General features: G+C 45.5%; 1 protein-coding gene across 2 annotated transcripts in view; it reads right to left on the bottom strand.

The window, feature by feature from the left end:
- Nucleotides 1-16,935: 16,935 nt before the first annotated feature.
- The window catches only part of LOC137375233 (ubiquitin carboxyl-terminal hydrolase 47-like), a 35,964-nt gene continuing 29,131 nt past the window's right edge, over nucleotides 16,936-23,768 (bottom strand). For both annotated transcript variants that reach the window (XM_068042083.1, XM_068042084.1), the window contains one exon: nucleotides 16,936-21,884. In XM_068042083.1, the coding sequence (XP_067898184.1) occupies nucleotides 20,764-21,884 (1,121 nt within the window). In that variant the 3' untranslated portion in view covers nucleotides 16,936-20,763. The remainder of the gene's footprint in view (nucleotides 21,885-23,768) is intronic.

The following is a 23,768-nucleotide window of genomic DNA, read 5'->3' on the forward strand; positions in this document are numbered from 1 at the left end:
CATGCTTTGTCAATGCTGACAGCCTCACACCCCACCTCTTGCGGCTTCCACATATCTCCAACTATTCAGCAATGGAAAGCACATCACCCAAACACAGTGCAACACACTCACTGACATTCTTCCCTCTCACTTACAGGACAAGTTCATGCATAACTGCAGGGAGCAGCAGAGAATCGATGGGAGACAGGCACGTCTGAATCTCCTGAGCCCTCTGGAGGAGATGATGCTCCAGATCATACGGCTGTCCATGACACAGACTGTTACATCAAGCTTCTCCAAGAACATCCAGGATGACAGTATATTCCTGCCTTATGCCTCTTTGCAAATCCCACTTCACCCTCACCCTGCTATCTGGCCTGGGGTGCAAGCTGCAGATATTATGACCATAGAGGTCTTGGTTTCCACCCCACTCCCTTATCTCACCCCAACCCACCTCTTCTGAGTTTTTGCTTTCAGGTACCCAAAATTTGCCACTTGGATTGCCATTGCATCCTCACCATGAAGGGGATGAGCAGCAGCAGACTTGCGATGAGGAAGCACCCTCACTTGATCAAACAATCACCACCACCAGCTCAGATAACATAGAGTGTAGAATAGAGTGGGGATCAGCAAGTGGTGAGTCACCAGACATGGGTGAGCTGCATCCAGGCCAGGAGGGAAGGAAAATATATGACCCTCTCTGCTATGTTTGTTTTTAAAGCCTTCCAACCCTTCGGCTTCCCATAGAAACATGAAAAGCTCAAGCCTGGAAAAGACCACAGCCACAATATTCCTTCCTCATCCTTGCTCGGGCATAAGATAGATGAAGCACCTCAGAAGTACATTCTTGCCTATCCAGCCTGTCATAACCCTGAGTTGCTGGTCCTGAGGCATTAACATGGCTTGGCTGCACGTATGATGCAGGCCCTGCCCCTGAGTCTGTGGACCTGGTTGCTGGCCTCAGCATCTTCTGGCTGTTGTTGGAGATCAGCAGCCAGAGGCCCCAATATCCACTGGGCATCAGTGAAGAAAGTCAAAAGTTACCTTTCAAATCCTTTTCTTGCTGACAGGAACCCTCAGAATTACTGGTTTAAGTCCAGCATCAGTTTTCTTTGCTATCACTGGAAGTGGACATTCCTTTTCAAGTGTTTCTAGGAGGGCTTGAATTGCTCCCTCTGGCATTATCACTGCAGTGCTGTCTCTATGCCTATTGCAATCATAGACTCTGCATTTCCCAATGTAACGAGCATTCCCCACATCTGTCATGGAGGAATACAAGCTTCATTAAATCCATCTACTTTGTCCTTTTGATGTTTTAGGGCTGTATCAAATACTAATAATATTTTTCCTCAACATATTCATTCAATTTTGTCATGAAGGTAGTTAAACTACTTGGCTCAGGAACCTTCTTTGGAAAGCTTTTCCAGTAACCAACTACTCTGTTAGTGGTGCTGTTGTTGTATGGCATACCAACCTCTACCTTGCAGAGGTTCAGCGCCAACTCTCAGACACTTCTTCCTACCTCCCTCTGGACCATGACCCCACCACCGAACATCAAGCTACTGTCCACAGGACTCTCAGTGACCTCATCTCCTCTGGAGATCTTCCCTCTACAGCTTCCAACCTCATAGTCCCGCAACCCCGGACAGCCCACTTCTACCTCCTTCCCAAATTCCACAAACAGGACTGTCCCTGCAGACACATTGTGTCAGCCTGCTCCTGCCCCACTGAACTTATTTCTTCCTATCTTGACTCTATCTTTTCTCCACTGGTCCAGTCTCTTCCCACCAACATCCGTGACTCTTCTGATGCCCTACGTCATTTTGGCAATTTCCAGTTTCCTGGCCCTAACCGCCTCCTCTTCACTATGGACGTCCAATCTCTCTACACCTCCATCCCCCACCAGGACAGTTTGAGGGCTCTCCGCTTCTTCCTTGAACAGATGCTCAACCAGTCCCCATCCACCACCACCCTCCTTCGCCTGGCTGAACTTGTTCTCACATTGAACAACTTCTCCTTCAACTCCACTCACTTCCTTCAAGTAAAAGGTGTTGCTATGGGTACCTGCATGGGCCCTAGTTATGCCTGTCTTTTTGTGGGATATGTCGAACATTCCTTGTTCCAGTCCTACTCAGGCCCCCTCCCTCAACTCTTTTTCCAGTACATTGATGACTGTATCAGTGCCGTTTCCTGCTCCTGCCCCGAACTGGAAAACTTTATCAACTTTGCTTCTAATTTCCACCCTTCTCTCACCTTTATATGGTCCATCTCTGACACTTCCGTTCCCTTCCTCGACTTCTCTGTCTCCATCTCTGGTGATAGGCTCTCTATTAATATCCATTATAAGCCCACCGACTCCCACAGCTAACTCAACTATACTTCTTCCTCAACTACACTTCTTCACACCCTACCTCCTGTAAGGACTCCATTCCATTCTCCCAATTTCTCCGTCACCGACGCATCTGGTCTGATGATGCTACCTTCCATGACAGCGCTTCTGATATGTCTTCCTTTTTCCTCAACCAAGGATTCACCCCTACTGTGGTTGACAGGGCCCTCAACTGTGTCTGGCCCATTTCCCGCACCTCTACCCTCACCCTTTCCCCTCCCTCCCAGAACCGCAACAGGGTTCCCCTTGTCCTCACTTTCCACCCCATCAGCCTCCACATCCGAAGGATCATCCTCTGCCATTTCCGCCACCTCCAGCGTGATGCCACTACCAATCGCATCTTCCCCTCCCTTCCCCTGTCAACATTCCGAAGGGATCGTTCCCTCCTCGACACCCTGGTTCACTCTTCCATTAACCCCACCACCTCGTCCCCTTCCCACGGCGCCTTCACCTGCAATTGCAGGAGGTGTAATACCTGCCCATTTACCTCCTCTCTCCTCACTATCCCAGGCCCCAAACACTCCTTTCAGGTGAAGCAGCGATTTACTTGTACTTCTTTCAATGTAGTATACTGTATTCGCTGCTCACAATGTGGTCTCCTCTACATTGGGGAGTCCAAACGCAGACTGGGTGACCGCTTTGCGGAACACCTCCACTCAGTCCGAAAGCATGACCCCGAGTTTCCGGTTGCTTGCCATTTCAACACTTCCCCCTGCTCTCATGCTCACATCTCTGTCCTGGGATTGCTGCAGTGTTCCACTGAACATTAATGCAAGCTCGAGGAACTGCTTCTCATTTACCGATTAGGCACACTGCAGCCTGCCAGACTGAACATTGAGTTCAATAATTTCAGAGCATGACAGGCCCCCCATTTTACTTTCATTTTTAGTTATTTTTAAATTTTTTTTTGTGTTTATTTTATTTTATTTTATTTCATCTTAGTTTGTTCAGTTTGTTTACCCCTGTTTTTTTCATGTTTGTACTTGCGGCTGTTCAATTTTCAGTCCGTTAACACCCTATCTGTACTAATGCTTTGTCTTTCAACACACCATTAACATATTGTTTGCCTTTGCTCCATGACCTTCTGGTCAGCTATTCTGTACCCTTGTCCTATTTACACCTTCTCCTTTATTATCTGTTGCCTCCCCCTCCCCCCCTCCCCCCCAACCCCTCCCCTCCCCCTGCCTTCCCCCCCCCGCTTTGCTTGCTTAAAACCTTTCACACTTCTAATATTTACCAGTTCTGAAGAAGGGTCACTGACCTGAAATGTTAACTCTGCTTCTCTCTCCACAGATGCTGCCAGACCTGCTGAGTATTTCCAGTATGTCTTGTTTTAATTTCAGATTTCCAGCATCCGCAGTATTTTGCTTTAACCTGTTAGCATGGTTTTCTTATATGCAATCTGAACCTATTTCCTCTTATCTTGATGGGTTTCATGGTACAGTGGGATCTCAGGCCAATGTTAACATCTTTGTATGCTACAGTGTTATTTTTCCTACATTACTATTGTGAAGGGTTAATGTTATAACACAAGAATTTGAGAATTTTTCTCAAGCACCATTATCTCCAGCAAAGCCAATTCTTGTGATGAAGTCAACTTCACCTACGCAACTTCTCACCATGTCTCTCAATATATTCTGTCTCTAGAAATGCATTGTATTATCTCTTGAATAGACTAGTGGAGAATACAATCATGTAGACCATAAAGTTTTGAGATCCGATGTTAACATAAAATGGCTTCATTCTACTTATAATGTTTTATCATACACCCTATTAAATGTTTCCATACTGTGTGTAAAATGTAGGTTGGCTCAGTGAAAGCTAGAATATGTTTGATTTACAAGGATACTAATATTTAATTATTTTTATTAAGCAAATATAAATACTGGCACTCCTTGCACCAACATGAGCTGTCTCCATTCAGCTGAAGCTTGCATATTTTTGTGGCTCATTTGTTTACTTGCCGTTGTAACAGCTAACAATAACACTTGTTACGAACAAGTGAGAAAGGAGTCTAGGGGTTCCCTCTCAGCCTTTGCCTGGTTTGACCGTAATAGGGTTTAATTTTTAAAAACACCGTCTTTAGCTTCCCCTCAGTGAATCCTTGTCCACTGTTCTCCAATTGTAAGGCAAAGAAATCAACCAGACCGGTTTTCTTAGATTTAAACAAGAAAGGTGTAAGTTTATTAACCTTAACTCTCTAATTCAGTTAAAACTACTACGAATACATGACGCAACCACGCAAGCATGCATACGCGATAAACACACGCAGATAGAGACACAAAAGGAGAAAGAATAAAGGGGAAAGGTTTGGAGCAGCAGCTGGAGTTCATTTACTGTTTTTGAGTTTGCTGTAAAGTCTTTAATTGCAGTCAAATCTTGCCATCTCATTGAGGCCCAGTGCATGTTTTCAAACTTGCTTCGATGTAGGAGTCTTTTCTCTGTGGATCTGGAAATTCGTGATAGACAGAGAGAGAGCCAGGGAGAGACCTTCATTCTCTTTTGTCTTCACATTGCAGAATCTGTCTTCAAACTGGGCCAGCAGGTTGTTCATGGAATGAGGGTATTTCTTTTCAGGACAGTCTGTCTGGTCATTTTTTTGTGGATTCTTTCAATCTTAGTAGCCATCCTCAGTAGGGGGGCTGGAATGGAATGTTGGCTTTTTTACACATTCATTGCCTGGTGATCAAAATCCATTTGGGTTAATTGAATCAGGGAGCAGTTCCATTGTCTCTCCAGGCAACTGTCTCTTAGCATGCAAATGTTTCCAACCACTGCTGTGATTTCTTTAAACAAGTCATCTTTCCAGTCCAGCAACAGTTTAAAATTGATATTCCATATGATAAAATTAATATGCATCATTCGTGACACTTCCACACCCAGTGGAATGAAATGCGATTTCATTAACAAAAGACTAAGTACAGGAAAACACACATGCATCTCTCATTTATTCTCATTCAGTCAGAAATCCTAAAAATTGTTACCGCCTGCCTTTCCTCTGTAGCAGTGCTGCATTAAACTGCCCTTTTTGGCATCCCAATAAATATCTGATTTTTGGAGAAGTTTTTCAGTTTGCACATTTCCATGACTGCGTAGGGTGCCTCCTGACTGTGGGGGACAATTCTTTGCTAATCTTCCCTTTGTCCTCTGGGACACTTCTGCTTTGCGGTATTTGTCCAGATCCTACTGCACTCCCCCGTGGTACTTCGACTAGGTGAGGCATCACCCTCATAGTTTCTCTGCCCTCTTGAGGACTTTCTTTGTCTCTGTAGGTTTATGTAAATGCTGTTAGCCACTCTGGTGGGGTGCTTCTGGTGTCTGCATTTACATAGGAGGATGTGGGGTCTAATTTTTCAAACATTTCGGGGTTGGCTGACCAGACAAGAAGGGTTTTCATCTGGGATCACTCCCGGACTTCCTTCAACCTTCCCCTTTTGTCCCTTTTTCCCCTTTCCTCTCAAACCTTTTGCCAGCCATGTGCCTGCCTGTCCCCTTTTGTTCTCGGCAGGGGTCCTTGACAGTTCACCAGCCCTCTGCAGGAGGGTCCTCCTAACACCAGTACAGGACTTAGGGGTGCAGATTTCACTGTAGGTAGGGGTTTCCCCTCAATTTGGCACATGTGGTAACGCCTACTGTACTTCACCACATCTTCGTGGAGTTTTGGCCAGTTAAACTGCTGCCTTTCGTGGGCTTTAGTTTTCGTATACTGACATGTACAGCCACTGCAATCTCATGGACCATTTTTAATATTTCTCTCCAGTACCTCTGCGGCACCACTAACTGGTGAACCAGGTCCATTCTTTGTCCTCAGGTCTGTGAGGTGAACTCCACTTCCTCATCAGTATGTCATTCTTTAAATAGTAGCAATCAGGGACTCCTTCTGCTTCAGTTTCAGACTGGGCAGCCTATGCTAACTCTTTCAGTATTGGATTGGCTTGCTGAGCCTCAACTAGGGAAGATTCAGTTAATTCATTCCCTGGGTCTTTTCACTTTCCAAAGAAAGTTTCAGACAGACAGATTCATGGTCATCTGCCTGCAGTGCCAATTCAGTCTCCTCTTGGGGAACTGGTTTGATCATGGCCCGATTCACTAAACATTCAGGGGAACTGCAAGGGAACGTCTCCTGCAACTGCCCTGTTTCTCTGACATCCTGCGGTCTTTCTTTCACTACTGGGGAAGCTACCACCTTCACCCCTGCCAGATCATTACCTAGGAGCAGGTCAACCCAGTCCACAGGCAAACAAGGGACAATCCCTCTGGTCACCGGTCCTGAAACTAGGTCACACTTCAAGTGCACCTGATGTAAAGGTACAGGCATACACTACCCTCCAATACCATTCACCACTATTCTGGTATTTACTGCATTCTCTGGAGGTAAGGTCAGGCCTTTTCCCAGTAAAAGGGATGTAGTGGCTCTTGTATCCCTGAGGATTACTATGGGCTTGCTTGCTCCACTCGAGAGGTATGGGGTTATTCTCCCTTCAGACACAAAATCCTGATAACCTTCAGGAATCCTATTAAATATTCCCGCACCTACGGCAGTACGTTTTCTGGGCCTTACTACTGCTGCAGTTAAAGCCATAGCTTGTTCTGCTGTGCTTTTCATCAGGGATCCCATCTTCTTCACTGAGTGGGTGTGCCCTGATTAACCCTATGGCTTTTCCTTTTAGTTTCCAGCAGTCAGCTCTTAGATGACCTGCTTTATTACAATGGAAGCACACAAGACTCCGGCTCTCACTCCTACTTACAGTACCTTCCTTTTTGGCTGGAGGAGGGCCCCCTGTGTCTTCTGCTTTTCTTTCTCTCACATGACTGCTTGGGCTTCTATCACCTTCCCACCCTCTGTCCTTTTCATATTTTTGGGGGTGACTAGAAAAGGTTTTCCCCTGGGAAACCGGCTTATATGTGAGAGCAAACTCATCAGCCAGAATTGAGGCTTGCCAAGCTCTGAGACATTTTTGTTCCACTACATGTGTCTTTATGGAGAGTGGGAGAGGCTTTTTAAATTCCTCTAGCAGAATTACCTCTCTGAGATTTTCATAGCTGATCTGCACTTGAAGACCCCTCAACCACTGGTCAAAAGCCAGCTGCTTACTTTTTCTCAAACTCCAAGTAGAGTTGATTTGCTTGCATTCTGAAGGTGTGAAACCTTTGGTGATAAGCTTCCAGTACTAATTCATCTACCCCAAGGATAGCACTTTTTTGTCAGTTCATAACTTGATGAACTCTTGTCTGGAAAAAGGGAATAAACCTCATCGGCTTTTCTGGTTAACTTGCTTTGTAGCAGCAGAGTCCAAGTCTCAGCTGACCACTTTAACTGCCTTGCAAGTTTTTCAAAAGATACAAAAAACACTTCCACGTCTCCCTCATTGAATTTTGGGACCAGTTGAGTAACCTTTAACAATTCTGAACCCAGCCCTGCATTAAAATCATCCATATTAGCTATGCTTTCATTGGGGTTACTCTGTCGTCCCCTAGTTAACGCAAGCCGCCTCAACTCTCTCTCCTGCATTCCTTCTGGAAGGCTCTCTCTCTCCTGTCTTTTTTCTCTCTCTCCTCTCTCTCTTTTTCTTCACATTCCTTCTGGAAGACTCTCTCTCTTTCTTTTTCCATGTCTTCTAATTCAAGTTTCCTCTGTTCCAATTGTATCTTTGCTAGCAATACCTTGTCAGAGTCTATTTCTAACCCTGTCTCTGTTTCTTCAGATTCGAGGGAAAAATGGTTGGCCACTAGTTATAGGAGTTCGGACTTTCTAGCCTTGGCGTGAAAAGTGATCCCACACTGCTCAGCCATATTTCTCAACTCTTCCATAGACAGTGCTTTCAACTTATCCCAAGTTACTTCACCCTGACTTGGGTAGTTACTGGCTTAAGTCCCAGACATGTTAGTATTCTAGCACACACAACCACAAGAAAACCTGTATTGAAATGTTTTCTCTTTTTGATTGGGATAAATTTGAGGTCCCACTTTCAATTTTTCGCTTGTCTGTGGGTTGGATCAAGGGAAAGGTTTGGAGCAATAGCTGGAGTTTATTTACTGTTTTTGAGTTTGATGTAAAGTCTTTAACTGCAGTCAAATCTTGCCGTTTTGTTGGGGCCCAGTGCACGCTTTCAAGCTTGTTTCGATGTAGGAGTCTTCTCTCTTGAAGTTTTAGTGGCTTCAGTGGATCTGGAAATTCGTAAGAGAGAGAGAGAGAGAGAGAAACAGGGAGAGACCTTCCTTTTCTTTTGGCTTCACATTGAAGACTCTGTCTTCAAACAGTTCTGAGAACACAATTCAAAAACTCTGGGCCAGCGGGGTGGTCATGTGATGAGGGTTTTTCTTTTCAGGACAACCTGTCCAGTGAGATTTCTGTGGATTCTTTCAATCTTAGTAGCCATCTTCAGTAGAGGGGGGGGGGGGGGGGGCTGGAATGGAATGTTGGCTTTTTTACACATTCAATGTCTGGTGATCAAAATCCATTTGGGTTGATTGGATCAGGGAGCATTTCCATTGTCTCTCCGGGCAACTGTCTTTTAGCATGCAAATGTTTCCAGCCACTGCTGTGATTTCTTTAAATAAATCATCTTTTCAATCCAGCAGCAGTTTAAAATTAATATTCCATACGACAAAATTAATATGCCTCATTCGTAGCAGGTGGGGTCTTCATGAAACACAATACACATAAACATTAAGCTGCCTTACTCTGGTATAATTTAGCATTTTATTTTATTAACTAATATGCATTTTTTCTTTCAACAATCAGCAACTGTAATGCATATGTAATGAAAGAGTCTAACCATCTCCCCTTGATATTTGATGCATTACCATCATTAACCCACCCCCCCACCCCACCATTTACATCCTGGGGTTAACGTTGACCAGAAACTGAACTGCACCAGCCACACAAATATTGTGGCTACAAGAGCAGATTAGATTCTGGGTATTCTGTAGTCAGTGATCATCTTCTGACTCCCCAAAGCCTTTCAACCATCTACAAGGCACAAGTCAGGAGTGTGATGGAATACTTTCCACTTGCCTGGTGAGTGCAGTTTCAACAACACTCAGGAAGCTCGACACCATCCAGGACAAAGCAGCCCACTTGATCGGCACCTCATCCGCCATCTTAATAATCACTCCCTCCACCAGCAGTGCACGGTGGCTGCAGTGTGTACCATATACAAGAAGCACTGCAGCAACTTTCCAAGGTTCCTTTGACAGCAGCTTCCAAACCCACGATCTAGGTATACCACTTGGAAGGACAAGGGCCACATGCACATGGGAACACCACCATTTCCAAGTTACATACCATCTAGACTTGGAAATATATCACCATTCCTTCATTGTTGCTGGGTCATAGTCCTGGAACTTCCTACCTAACAACACTCTGGGTGTACCTACACCACATAGACTGCAGTGGTTCAAGAAGGTGGCTCACCACCACCTTCTCAAGGATTGGCAATAAATGCTGGCCTGGCCAGTGACGCCCACATCCTGTGGATGAATAAGGAAATCTAACATTACATGAGATATATCTATATATACATATATTTATAAAAGTATAAAACTAACTAAAGTGCTAATATATTCATTTATTTCGAAACAGGTTTTTTAAACAATAAAATAAAGTTTGTACTCTCAGCTCAATAGTATCACACATACTGTCACAACTGATACAGTTCAGAGGATTAGAAAAAATCTACTGATTTTTCATCACCACATATCGAAACCTGAGTGCATTGATATGAGGGCAGTTTTTCTAACATCCCCACACTCAAGTCATAGACACCACAGTGCTCAGGGATTGAGTCTTGTTCACGGAATTCTTATGTTTTATGCAAGTGAACCTGAAAGGGATTTAAAAATAAAATGTTGATTTATGAATTAACTTGAGCATTTTTGTGATTTTATTTGTAAGATAAGAAAGAACAAATCTTGAGTACCTGCTGAACCTTGTCACACGTGAAGTATTTATGAAACATTTATTCATCGTCAGTGAAATCAGGAAAGAATTTTCCCTTTGAAAACTTTGCTGCTAGGTACATTGGATACAAACCTACATAAACATACATAACAGGCAGCATGTCTCCTGTATTGCTGCTCAGGGTAGTCAGAGACCTGGGGCAGGATTTTCCTGCGTGCTTCGGAATCCCGCCAACAGGCTAAAATGGGGGTCAGAAGCCCACACTGTGTGGGAAACAGTCACTCAACTGTGATTTTTCCTGAATTGGCCAATTAGTGGCCAGAGGGTGGGCTCACCATCCAATTAAGGACGATGGGGGGGCTCATGAAGCTTGAGGGCCATTGGAGGCCTTCCAGCTTGAAAGCAGCAGCAGGCTACCATGGCAGGTAAGTGAGAGAGAAGCCGCCCAAATGGAGGCACCCTCTCTCCAACCTTTTCAAATTTAAAATAAGAAAAATGACCTTTGCAGCTGGGCCGCCACTTCTGGGGAGAGGGGAGCCCCTCCACTGGAAGGCCTGCACCGCGGCTGAAAACAGGCAGGCAGGGAGGGCCCCTAAACCTGCCTAGAGCACTGCCCTCCACCTCCAGTTAACTAAACTGTGCCCTGCGGGGACCTGGAGGACAACTGAAAAATTCTAGTCAGCCTCCTTCAATAGGCCTCAATAGGTCTTTAATTACTTCAATTGGCTACCCTCTGCTTTCAGGCAGGTAGCCCTGCCACCAACCATCCATGCTCCGTGAAAATGATGCGTCGGTGGGATGCAGACGGGAACTGGCACCGGTGGCGCCGGTTTTATCGCCCACCCGCTTAACTTTTGTCTCCAAAAATGTACCTTATTCATTAAATATGTAAAAGTACATTACATAACATTTCAAATTTGACATTACATAAAATGGCAATACAGATCAGATTCACAATACAGTATATGAGGTGCCTCACTCACTTGCCATTTCAGGTTATATTTACAATGTATGTTTACATTTCATATGAAACCTTCTCTGGTGCATACAACCTGAGGGGTTTTACATGGGAAGTATCTGACAGGGAGGGCCCTTCTCACCATCAGCCAAGCTACATCTTGGTGCTTGTTTGAAAGTTCTGGAGATGCAGCATTCTGTCAAATGAGTTTGGCAATCTGCTCGGGGAACCATCCACTGGGATCCACCAACTTCTTTTCCCACTGGGACTTGAGGCCGTTACGTGTGGACCACTGCCTGATGGACTTGTGGTCAAAGGTGTTTTCCTGTACAAACTTTTCTATTAGGGACAAGTGGCACGGCATGATCCAACTGAATGATGATGATGATACAAAGCTTGGTGGAAAGGTAAACTGAGGGGAGGATGTAGAGAGGCTGCAAAGAGATATAGACAGGCTAATTGAGTGGGCAACAAGATGACAAATGGAGTATAATGTAGGGAAGTGTGAAGATGTTCACGTCAGTTGTAAAAATAAAAAAGCAGAATATTTTTTAAAAGGTGTGAAACTGGTAAGTGTTGATGTTCAGAGAGACTTGGGGGTACTCGTACAAGGAACGCACAAAGTTAACATGCAGGTGCAGCAGGCTCTTAGGAAGGCAAATGGCATGTTGGCCTTTATTGCAAGGGGATTGGCGTACAGGAATAAAGAAGTCTTACTAAAATTGTACAGGGCTTTGGTGAGACTGCACCTGGAATACTGTGTGCAGTTTTGGTCTCTACATTTAAGAACGGATATACTTGGACTGGAGGCAGTGCAGTGAAGATTTACTAAATTGGTCCTGGGGTGAGGGGGTTGCCTTATGATGAGAGGCTGAGTAAATTGGGCCTATATTCTCTGGAATTTAGAAGAATGAGAGGTGATTTAATTGAAACATACGAGATTCTAAAAGGGCTTGATAGGGTAGAATCTGAGAGGTTGTTCCCACTGGTCGGGGAACCCAGAACAAGGGGACACAGTCTCAGGATAAGGGATCAAACATTCAGGACTGAGATGAGGAGAAATTACTTCACTCAAGGAGTTGTGAATCTGTTTAATTCTCTACCCCAGAGGGTTGTGGATGCTCCAATATTGAATACATTTAAGGCTGGGATAGATAGATTCGTGGTCTCACAGGGAATCAAGGAATATGAGGAGCGGGCAGGGAAGTGGAATTGAAGCCCAAAATCAGCCATAAACATATTGAATGGCGGAGCAGGTTCAGTGGGCCATATGGTCTACTTCTGCTCCTATTTCTTGTGTTCTTGTGAATGGAGTGTTCTGCACCAACATGGCCCGACTCATCCTTCGCAACACCGGAAACAGACAGAACCTCAGTACGTAGAGATACTGGATGTTTGCATACGGGTCTACAGCTTGATGCAGCCACCTACGAAGATGGCCATCAGGACGAGGGTGACGTTGGGTATGTTTTTTTCCCCCTTTCCCTAGAGATTTGTACGTCATATCCCTGCAGACACGGTCCATTTTCAAGCTTCAGGTAAAATGGAAGATGGCTCGGTTGTCCACAGGAGCACGGTATGAGCCAGACCTGCTCTACGTAGAGCAACACCAAGAGCGCCTCGCATCTGAGGACCAGGTTCTTGCCTGCAATGAAGAGGGAGCGTCATTCCCACATGCCCAGTTTTTGCTTCACCATGGTCATATGCTCCTTCTACCCCGTCCCCTCTGAACCATATCCCCAGCACCTTCAGGTACTGTGACCTGACAAAGTGAATGGGACAAAGGATTGGTTGGCCCTGTCCCCAAAGAACATAGCCTCATTCTTGCTGTGATTTGCTTTGGCTCCCGAGGCCACTTCAAACTGGTCGCAGATGCCTATCAATCTGTGAACCAACAGCAGATCTGATCAGAAGATGGCAATGTTGTCCATGTGCAGGGAATCTTTGACCTGAGCTGCTCTGTTGCCTGGGATTGTCACCCCTCTTATGCCTGCATCCTTCCTGATGGACTCGGAATAAGGTTCATTACAGCACTTGCACAAGACAGGGGAGAGAGGACAGCCCTACTTTGATTAGAAAACTTTCTGATTCCCACCCATTGATTGAAACTGCATTGCTGATGTTTGTTTAGAGCAGTTGGGTCCAGTTGCAGATTCCCTCCCCAAACCTCATTTTGGAGAGCATGTCTATCATGTAGTTGTGCGATATTCTGTTAAAGGTCTTCTCCAGGTCTGTGAGATAGGTGTCTACCTCCCTGTCCCGTACATAGGCAATCGTATCCCTGAGCAGTGCAAGGCTATCAGAGATCTTCCTGCTGAGTACATTGTAGGTCTGATTCGGGTGAATCACCAACTCCAGAGCAGACTTGAACCAGTTGGCAATGGCATTGGACAGTATTTTGTTGTCCACGATAAGCAGTAAAATGGGGCATCAATTTCTGATTTCGTCTGTCTCCCCCTTCTGCTGATAGATGAGGGTGAAGATGCCTTTCCTCATGGATTTTGACTGCTGCTGGCCAGAAGCATACTCTTATACACTTCCAGCGGGTCTGGACCGATCCAGTCCCATAGAGTCGAATACAACTCATTCAGGATTTAGTAGGATACCGAAAACAGATATTTTGAATCCCATCTCAAAAAATCCTGATGCTTTATTGATACCACTGGCAAAACTTTAAGCCTTTTTTTAGATATACAATGTATTTTGAAGGGGTTGGGGGGGGGGGGCACTGAAAGACAGTAAAGCAACTGAAAGACAACATTTCTCGGTTGTTCCAGGGTACTCCCTCCAGTAACCTCACAAGGAGTGCAGCAGAAGAGTTAGAAATTCTCAGCCGTTGTTGCTACTCCCTGTAAGATTGGTGCCTTTGCTCATCCCTGAAACAGTTAGTGACATGGAGGGGCAGGTTCAGAGATACTGACTCCCTCTCTCTCTCCCTTTCTCCCCTCCTCCCCTTCTTTCTCCCCCTCTCTCTCTCCCCTTCCTCCACTCGCACCCTCTCTTTCTCTCCACCCTCTCTCATTCTCCCTCTCTCTATTTCTCTTCCCCTCTCTCCCCCGTCTCTCTCTCTCTCCCCCCTCTTTTCCCCCCTCTTTCCCACTCTCTCTTTCTTGCCCCCTCTCTCCTCCCCTCTTTCTCTTTCTCTCCCTCTCTCTACCCCTCTCTCTCCCCTACCTCCCTCTCTCCCCTCTCTCTGTCTCCCACTCTCTCCCCATCTCTCTTGCCACTCTCTCTCCCCCCCTCTCCCCCCTTGCTCTCTCTACCCCCTCTCCTCTCTCTCTCTCCCCCGTCCCTCTCTCTACCTCCTCTCTCGCCTCTCTCTCTGTCTCTCCCTCCCTCTCTCTCCCCCTTTCTCGCCCCCCCCTCTCTCCCCATCTCTCTTGCTCTCTTAATGCCAAAGGGATCAAGGGATATGGGAAGAAGCGGGAACAGGGTACTGAATTAGACGATCAGCCGTGATCTTTTTTGAATGGTGGAACAGGGCCCAAGGGCCGAATGGCCTACTCCTGCTCCTATTTTCTATGTTTCTTTCTCCCCTCTCTCTATCTCCCCCTCGTCTCTCTCTCCACTCTCTCTCCCCCCTCCCTCACTCTCTTTCCCTCTCACCCCATCTGTCTATCTCCTGTTCCCTCTCCCTTTCTCTCCCCCTCTCGCTCTCACTCTCTTTGTCTCTCTTTACCTTCTCTCTTTCCCTCTCTCCCTCCCCTCTCTCCCTCACGCTCTCCCCTTCTCTCTCACTCGTGCCCTCTCTCTCTGACTCTCTCTCTCTTCCCCCTCTCTCCTTCTCTTCCACTCTCTCTCCCCCTATCTCTCCCTTTCTCTTTCTCTCTCCTCCCCTCTCTCTCCCACACTCCCTCTCTCCCCCTCCCTCTTTCTATCCCCTCTCTCTTCCCCATCTGTCTCCCTCTCTCCATCTCCACCTCTCCCCTCCCTCTCTACCCCTTTCTCTCTTCCCCTCCTCAACCTCCTCTCACTCTCACCCCTCTATCTCTCTCCCTCTCCCCTTTGCTCTTTCTCGCTCTTTTTCTCCCCTCTTTCCCCTCCCCCTATCTCCCCCTCTCTCCTTTCCCCTCTCTGTCTCTCTTCCCCTCTCTCCCCCTCCCTCTCTCCCACTCCCTCTGTTTCTCTTTCATCCCCTCTCTCCCTGCTCTCCCTCTCTCCCCTCTCTCTCTCTCCACTTCACTTTCTCTCCCCTCCCTCTCTTCCCTCTCTCTCTCCCCCTTTGCGCTCTCTCTGTCCTCTCTCTCCCCCCTCTCTCCCTCTCATCTCTCCCTCTCTCCCCCTCTTTCTCCCTCCCTCTCTTCCCCTCTCTCCCTTCTGTCTCCCCCCTCTCTCTCCCTTCTCTCCCTTTCCCCTCTCTCTCCCTCCCCCTTCTCCTCCTTTTTCTCCTCCTGTCTCTCTTCCCCTCTCTCCCTCTGTCTCTCTCCCCCCCCTCTCTCTAGCTCTCTCCCCCTCTCTCTCCTTTCTCACTTCCTCGCCTTCTCTCCATCTCTCTCTCTCTCCCCCTCTCTCTCACCCCCACCCCAACCATTGCTGAGAACGGGAACAGCGGTTTCTGAACTTCAGACAGATTTGGCTATTGCATTTGGCTTTTTAAAAAAAAAATCTGAACCCACTGAAAAATCCCAAGTCTGTCTAAGTTTGGAAGCGCTGTTCCCTCTCTCAACACCTGTCAGCTGTGAAAGTGACTCGCAATTTTATTAAAAAGCTGATCTGAAGAAGACAATGGGAAATTTCTTGTCCTTGAAATTGCCAATCACGGACCCCAAAATCTTTTACCATGGACACTGGTGTCCATGTACAGAAATGTTGCTGACCCCTGAACTTAGCTAGTAAACTGTTGCTTCCAGGAGTTTTACTACAGTGTTGATGGACCTGACAGCCTTTGTCAGCTTCTTCAGAGTTAGTAGTTTGTCCAGATTCTCTCGCATCTAACAGAAGACAGGAAGGACTGGGAGGCCGTGGGCTTCATATTGTACAGCCCGGCACAAAAGGATTTGCTGATCCTTTGTATGCCAGACTGTGATGATGTTACTGAGCTGTCTTCTTCCTTCAGGCTGCTAATGGCAGAGCTCTCTCTGTACCTTTTGCAAGAAAAAACATGAGCACATCTCATCCTGCTCCCTGGAGTGAGCCTTGGACTGGAAGGGGATCTTGGAGGCCTCCACAGCAAAGAGCGAGACCTGCTGGCTCTTCACCTCTTGGAGATCCTCCTTGACATCGACCCCATCGACTGAATCAGGAGCAGATTCTGCATGCTGCTCTGGCGTCAGGACATTTCCTTTGTCTCTCTCACTCGCCTTCTGAATGTCTTTGAGGATGAAGAGCTCTTGATGTTCACCTTGATTGTTTCTTCACAGTGCGTTGGGGACTCAAAGAGAGGTTTCACAGTTCTTACCTTTGTAATCCTTTATGTGTTCCTTGATGTGTTCTGGTGTCAACAGTTTCACATTCAGCTTCCTTGTCCCTCTGCCAACGTTCTGGTCTTCTTCTAAGTGACGGCCCGCCCACACAACTCTGTCCCTGGCCCTGGCAGAGGCTAAAATTCCTGTCCCTGGATTGTGATTTCAGAGTTTACCATAGTCTCAGTGCACTCTAATGTGACAGTGGATTGTCCATGGTTATTATACAATAAATTTGCTGAAGTAATATATCAGATGACAGACAAAGTAAACAAATTTTACTGGCAGTAAGAGAAACAAGGACTCAGATATGTTTTTTTACACATATACTTGGCTGTCAGTTTGGAAAAGTTGTTCAACATGCAAATAACGTTGTTCTTCCATCCTCTAAATCTTTTACTCAGTTATTTACATTATAACTTTTTCCTCCATTTCACTCCAAGCAACATCAGTGATTAATTTTTTATCCAATAGCTGAAACTGTATAAAATGTTGAAAAGAGATCTTTTAGCCCCTCCCCATTGACTGGTTATCCTGTCACATGGTACTCTGGGGACTGTAATTCCAGATCAGAAGGGTGAAACATACAACAATGATGGATCTCTCCGAGGCTCAAAGATGAATAGAAATTAGGAGCATCTCTTCCACATGACTCACCTTGCATGCAAAGTGAGGTGAGTGACTGCCCTTGACATCAAAGCAGCATTTGACCAAGTATGGAATCAAGGAGCCCAGGGGGAAAATTCTCTGCTGGTTGGAGTCATACCTAGTGCAAAAGAAGATGGTTGTAGTTGTTGGAGGTCAATCATCTCAGCTCCAGGACATCACTGCAGGAGTTCCTCATGGTAGTGTCCTAGGCCCAACCATCTTCAGCTGCTTCATCAATGACCTTCCCTCCTTCATAAGGTCAGAAGTGGGGATGTTCGCTGATGATTGCGAAAGGTGTCTGGGAATCTGATACTATCGTCACCTGATCTTATTGGAATACTGTGTTTTGAGCTCCCCATTTTTGTTAATCCCTGTTCACAGCTTTCCAATTATAAGACAAAGAAACCAATTCACACAGGCTTTCTCAGGTTTAAAGAAGAAAGATGAAATTTTATTAAAACTTAAACTTAAACTCTAATACGGTTCATGCCTACGGATATACAACCCACCCGTGCTAGCATGCACATGTGATACACCCATGCAAATAGGGACAGAAAAGAGGAGAGGAAAATATAGTAGAGAGGGGTTTGAGGCAATTCAGAAGAGTTTCTTGTTTACTGTGCTTCAAGCTCACTTGATTGTAGGTAGTCTTGCTTTTCGTTTAGGCCCAGTATTCCTAAACCTTGTTCACGTCAAAGGTTCTCTCTTTGAGGTTCACGTGTTTTCACAAGATTCAGTTCCATGAAATATGAGCAGGCAGGAGAGAGGTCTTCTCATACTAGGAACCAGGAGCTTTCTGAGCTCAAATCCCTGTTGGAAGTTCAAATCTCAACAGCCAGCTAGTCATGTAACTAAAACTGGTCTGATCACTTCTTCTGGGTTTGTGGATTCTGCTATCTTAGCAGTCAAACTGGAATGCTCGGTCCCCCTACCTTCAACATCTGGTAATCAAAAGTCCATTGTTGGTTGAATGGGTCAGGGCATGGTCCCTGGTTCCTTGTTCCAACTCTGCTAGTTACTATGCAAATGTCTTTCCAGTCAGGGGCTTGCAATTTTAAATTTTAATGCTCATGTGCGAAATCATGTGTGCCTCAGTCTTGGCAGGTGGGGGGTTTGCCTGGCAATGGGATGAAACAAATGATATATTCTTCCAGACCAAAAAATCGTACAGGAGAGATAAGGAACAGAATGGATTAACTGTGAATTACTCAAGAAAATTATTGGTCTGACTTAGAAATTTAAAAGATAAAACAATTCATTCAGATCAGTTGCAAACACAATCTGTAACCTCATGGCCAGGCATATCCCCCACTCTACCATTACCATCAAGCCAGGAGACCAACCCTGGTTTAATGAAGAGTGCAGGAGGGCATGCCAGGAGCAGCACCAGGCCTACCTCAAAATGAGGTGTCAACCTGGTGAAGCTACAACACAGGACTATCTGCATGCCAAACTGCGTAAGAAGCATGCGATAGACAGAGTTAAGTGATCCTATAACCAACGGAGCAGATCTAAGCTCTGCAGTCCTGACCCATACAGCCATGAATGGTGGTGGACAATTAAAAAACTAACTGGAGGAGGTGGCACCACAAATATCCTCATCCTCAATAATGGGGGAGCCCAGAACATCAGTGCGAAAGATAAGGCTGAAGCATTTGCAACAATCTTCAGTCAGAAGTGCCGAGTTGATGATCCATCTCAGCCTCCTCCTGATGGCCCCAGCATCACAGATGCCAGACTTCAGCCAATTCGTTTCACTCCACGTGATATCAAGAAACAACTGAAGGCACTGGATACTGCAAAGGTTATGGGCCCTGACAATATTCCGGCAATAGTACTGAAGACCTGTGCTCCAGAACTTGCAGCAACTCTAGCCAAGCAGTTCCAGTACAGCTACAACACTGGCATCTTCCTGGCAATGTGGAAAATTGTCCAGGTATGTCCTGAAAACAAAAAGCAGGACAAGTCCAACCCGGCCAATTAATGCCCCATCAGTCTACTCTCAATCATCAGTAAAGTGATGGAAGTGTCATCGACAGTGCGATCAAGTGGCACTTGCTTAGCAATAACCTGCTCAGTGACGCTCAGTTTGGGTTCCACCAGGGCCACTCAGCTCCTGACCTTATTACAGCCTTGGTTCAAACATGGACAAAAGAGCTGAACCCAAGAGGTGAGGTAAGAGTGACTGCCCTTGACATCAAGGCAGCATTTTACTGAGTATGGCATCAAAGAGCCCTAGCAAATCTGAAGTCAATGGGAATCAGGGGAAAACCCTCCTCTGGTTGGAGTCATACCTAGCACAAAGGAAGATGGTTGTGGTTGTTGGAAGTCAATCATTCAGCTCCAGGACATCACTGCAGGAGCTCCTCTGGGTAGTGTCCTAGGCCCAACCATCTTCAGCTGCTTCATCAATGACCTTCCTTCAATCATAAGGTCAGAAGTGGGGATGTTCGCTGATGATTGCACAATGTTCAGCACCATTCGCGACTCCTCAGATACTGAAGCAGTCCATGTCGAAATGCAGCGACCTGGACAATATCCAGGCTTGAGCTGATAAGTTGCAAGTAACATTTGCACCACACAAATGCCAGGCAATGACCATCTCCAACAAGAGAGAATCTAACCGTCTCCCTTGACATTCAATGGCATTACGATCGCTGTATCCCCCACTATCAACATCCTAGGGATTACAATTGACCAGAAACTGAACTGGAGTCACCTTATAAATACTGTGGCTACAACAGCAGGTCAGAGGCTGGGAATCCTACAGCGAGTAACTCATCTCATTAGTCCTCAAAGCATGTACACCATCTACAAGGTACAAGTCAGGAGTGTGATGGAATACTTTCCACTTGCCTGGATGGGTGCAGCTCCGACAACACTCAAGAATCTCAACACCATCCAGGACAAAGCAACCCACTTGATTGGCACCCCATCCATAAATATTCACTCCCTCCACCACTGACGCACAGTGGCAGCAGTGTGTACCATCTACAAGATGCACTGCAGCAATGCACCAAGGCTCCTTAGACAGCACCTTCCAAACCCATGACTTCTACCAACTAGAAGGACAAGGGCAGCAAATGCATGGGAACATCACCACCTGCAAGTTTCCGTCCAAGTCACACACCATCCTGACATAGAATTAGATCACTGTTCCTTCACTGTTGCTGAGTCAAAATCCTGGAACTCCCTTCCTAACAGCACTGTGGGTGTACCTACCCCACATGGACAGCAGCTGTTCAAGAAGGCAGCTCACCACCACCTTCTCAAGGGCATTTAGGGATGGGCAATAAATGCTGGCCTGGCCAGCGATGCCCACATCCCATGAATGAAGAAAAAAAAATTGTGTTTTTGAATTCTTGTATAAATCCATGTAAATAAATTGACAGCGATTGGATATTAAATAATTAATTTTCAGAAGTAGACTGAAAATACAGATGTTACATTTTTAATGTTTTGACTTTTCAACGTGATTCTCCCTTTAATTTTCATCCACCTTTCCCAGACAAGAACAAAATGACGGTGACTTTTTATTTGTTTTAGAATTTCTCTTTTGTTTGTTTGTTTTTTCCCAAAAGAGAAAGCCCTTCCTCTTACTTCTGTTTCTTGCCATTCTATTTTCTGTCTCTGGTGATTCTTCTATTCCATTTTCTTGTAAATTATCTGATTTATTTGGATTTTTTGGCACATTTTCTCCAGATGTTTGTTCTCTCCTTTCCCCTTTCTTTGTCTCTGCTAGCAAGCCTTTCTTCTCTTCCTCTTGGCTTCCTTTTTCACCTATAATTTGCCTCTCTTCCTTTTCTGAGGAATATTCATTCTGTTTCACATCTTTTTCCTCCTTTCTTCCCTGGAGTTGTTTGATTTCCTCTAACCTTTTGTCACATTGTGATCTCTTGCTTTGGCTGGTTTGTTCCATTCCTTTCTGTTCCTCTGGTTTTTGTTCCATTTCATTTTGAACTATTGTGTGATTTCTTTCCTGCACTGTACTTCTTTCATTTATCTGTTCTGTTCCATTTGACTCTTTAATACTCTTTTCATCTGCATTGCTTTCCATGAGGTCTTCGTTTAATTTTTCATTATCTCCTCTCACAAATTCCAGCTTTAATTTGTTTTTCTCCATTACACATTCTGTTTGAATGGCATTCCTGTTTTCCTTTTCCGTACCTATTACTTTCTCTACTGTTTTCCCCTCACAGTCTTCTAGGTCTCCCACATGCAACTTTTCTGTCGCAACATTTTCTTTCCTATATATCTGACACTGCTCTCCTTGTGTTATCTCAGTTGTAACCATTTCAACTGTTTCAGTACTCTTTTCTTTCATAACTTTCACACCTTCTGTCACATCTGTTTCTTGTGTCTGCCTTTCCTTTTCCTTCATTTCACACTTTCTTTCTTCTATTTCTACCATTGTCTCATTTCCCTCATTTGTTACTGTGGCATTCTTTTCTGGAAGGTTTTCTGAATTTTGGTCAGGAGTTTGATTGTATCGTTCAGGATAATGATTGTCTTCTCCATCTCCCATTCTTCCCAATTCAAGACTTCCATTTTCCTCACTCATTTTCATTGGCTGTGTTGATTCTTTTTCTTCAACTGCATTCTCTCCTTTGAAACGTTTTGGAAAAATGAAAATGATAAAATAAATGTTAATAATCCTATTTATAACTGCTTCAATTACAATTCAAAGCCTAGCATCATTTTAAGATGGCCATGAAAATAGGAAACACTACATCATAGAATCATATAATCATAGAAAGTTTATGGCACAGAAAGAGGCCACTTGGCCTATCGGGCTGCACTTTAAAAGCCCACCACCGAAATAAGCGGCGGGCAGCAAAATTTGTGTCCCACACGCACGGGCCCATAATTCCAAATGCGGCGGCTCATTAGCGTGGCTTGGGCGGCTGCACCCCCACCGATGATGTGGAGGGGGCAGGCGAGCCGTTCCTAGCACAGGCGTCTGGCACCAATGCACAGGCACCAGCGCCAATTTTAAAGGGCTTTAAAGCCCTGACTGATCATTTGAATTTTTAAAGGGACCATTAATGGAAAGTTTATAAAAAATGCATAAAAAATATTTCCATGCCCTCTCTCACCCCCCATTGGCATAACACATCATTCCTGCCCTTTCTCCCTTGCACCGCTCCCCGCACCCCCCACCCCCGGAATACCTACAGTTATTATTTGACCTTTCCACCCAAGCAAAGTTCGGCACCTTTTTCCTTTACCCCTTCCCATCATCCCCCCAACTAATCTGAAGCATTTAACCCCCCCTCCCCCGCTCCAGCATAGGGACAATCACCTCCTCCCGCCTCCCCATAGATGTTGCACCACGTTTCCCCAAATGAAGAACGGGGCGGTGAATAATGAGGCGACAGGGCCTTCAGTAATTCAGGTGCATAAATTAATTTAAATATGGAAATCATGGTCCCGTCACCGAGCAGCAGGGCAGCCGCTATGATGCCTCACTGCGCCGCCGAGATCGGTACAGGGCCTGCCATGGACGGTGGTGGGTCTCCTCCATTGCTATCTTCATTACCCCCTCCCGCCATTGGACAGCCTTTAAAATCTAGCCCATTGTGTCTGTGCCCCCCGAAAAATGATCCACCCACTCTAATCCCACTTTCCAGCATTTGGTCCATAGCCCTGCAGATTGAGGTGTATATCCAGACTCCATTTGAATGAGTTGAGGGTTTCTGCCTCAACTACCCTTTGAGGCAGTGAGTTCCAGTGTTTAATGAGAACTATCTCAGTTTGCAAAATAAAAGATGTCAATTTTTACCCTACCCACCCAGCAGAAACTGGGCAGGTGGGAACTTAAAACTAAGCCAGTTTATTCGCCACTCTGAACTTGCTTCTTTCCGTCCACCTGCGACCTTAACTTACAAATTTCTGCAGGCTTGATGTGACTGCCTAATGCAGGTGGGACCTCAAAGATCTATGTTGATAGGCATCTTAACAGGACCCTGACTGCATTTTAATCCAAGCGGGGAAGAGGTGAAAGCAGTTTGGTGGCTGTCAGGAAGGGTGAAGAGGTCCTCGAAGATAATTTAGCAGGAAAAGGAAACCCTCCAGTGAGGCCCTCTCAAATCCTCCTCCTGTGACATACCTACTTGCTGAGGAGCCTTCCTTTGCTGCTGGCTGGTGGCTTCTGGCCACCTGAACATGCTTTGTAACCTGTGACCAGCAGTCAATTTACGCCCATTATGGCTGGCCAGCTGATCAGTGGCATGTAGATATGGCCCAGGAATTAAAATACCCCGAGCCTCAAACTTAGGCTAACAAGTACATTTTGCACTTACCCTCTATCCACCCAAAACCCACTGAGGGTTGAAATTAATCCCAATGACTGGATCATGAGACGATGAGCAGAACTTCCAAGCAAACACTAAATCTTACTTTACAAGTGTACATATTTTCATAATTCATTGGCTCTTTAACAAACCATGCTGCAAATGTGTGCAAATATTTACCTCACTAAAAGGTATT

The sequence above is a fragment of the Heterodontus francisci genome, chromosome 11, assembly GCF_036365525.1.
Source record: "Heterodontus francisci isolate sHetFra1 chromosome 11, sHetFra1.hap1, whole genome shotgun sequence".
In the NCBI taxonomy this organism is placed as follows: domain Eukaryota; kingdom Metazoa; phylum Chordata; class Chondrichthyes; order Heterodontiformes; family Heterodontidae; genus Heterodontus; species Heterodontus francisci.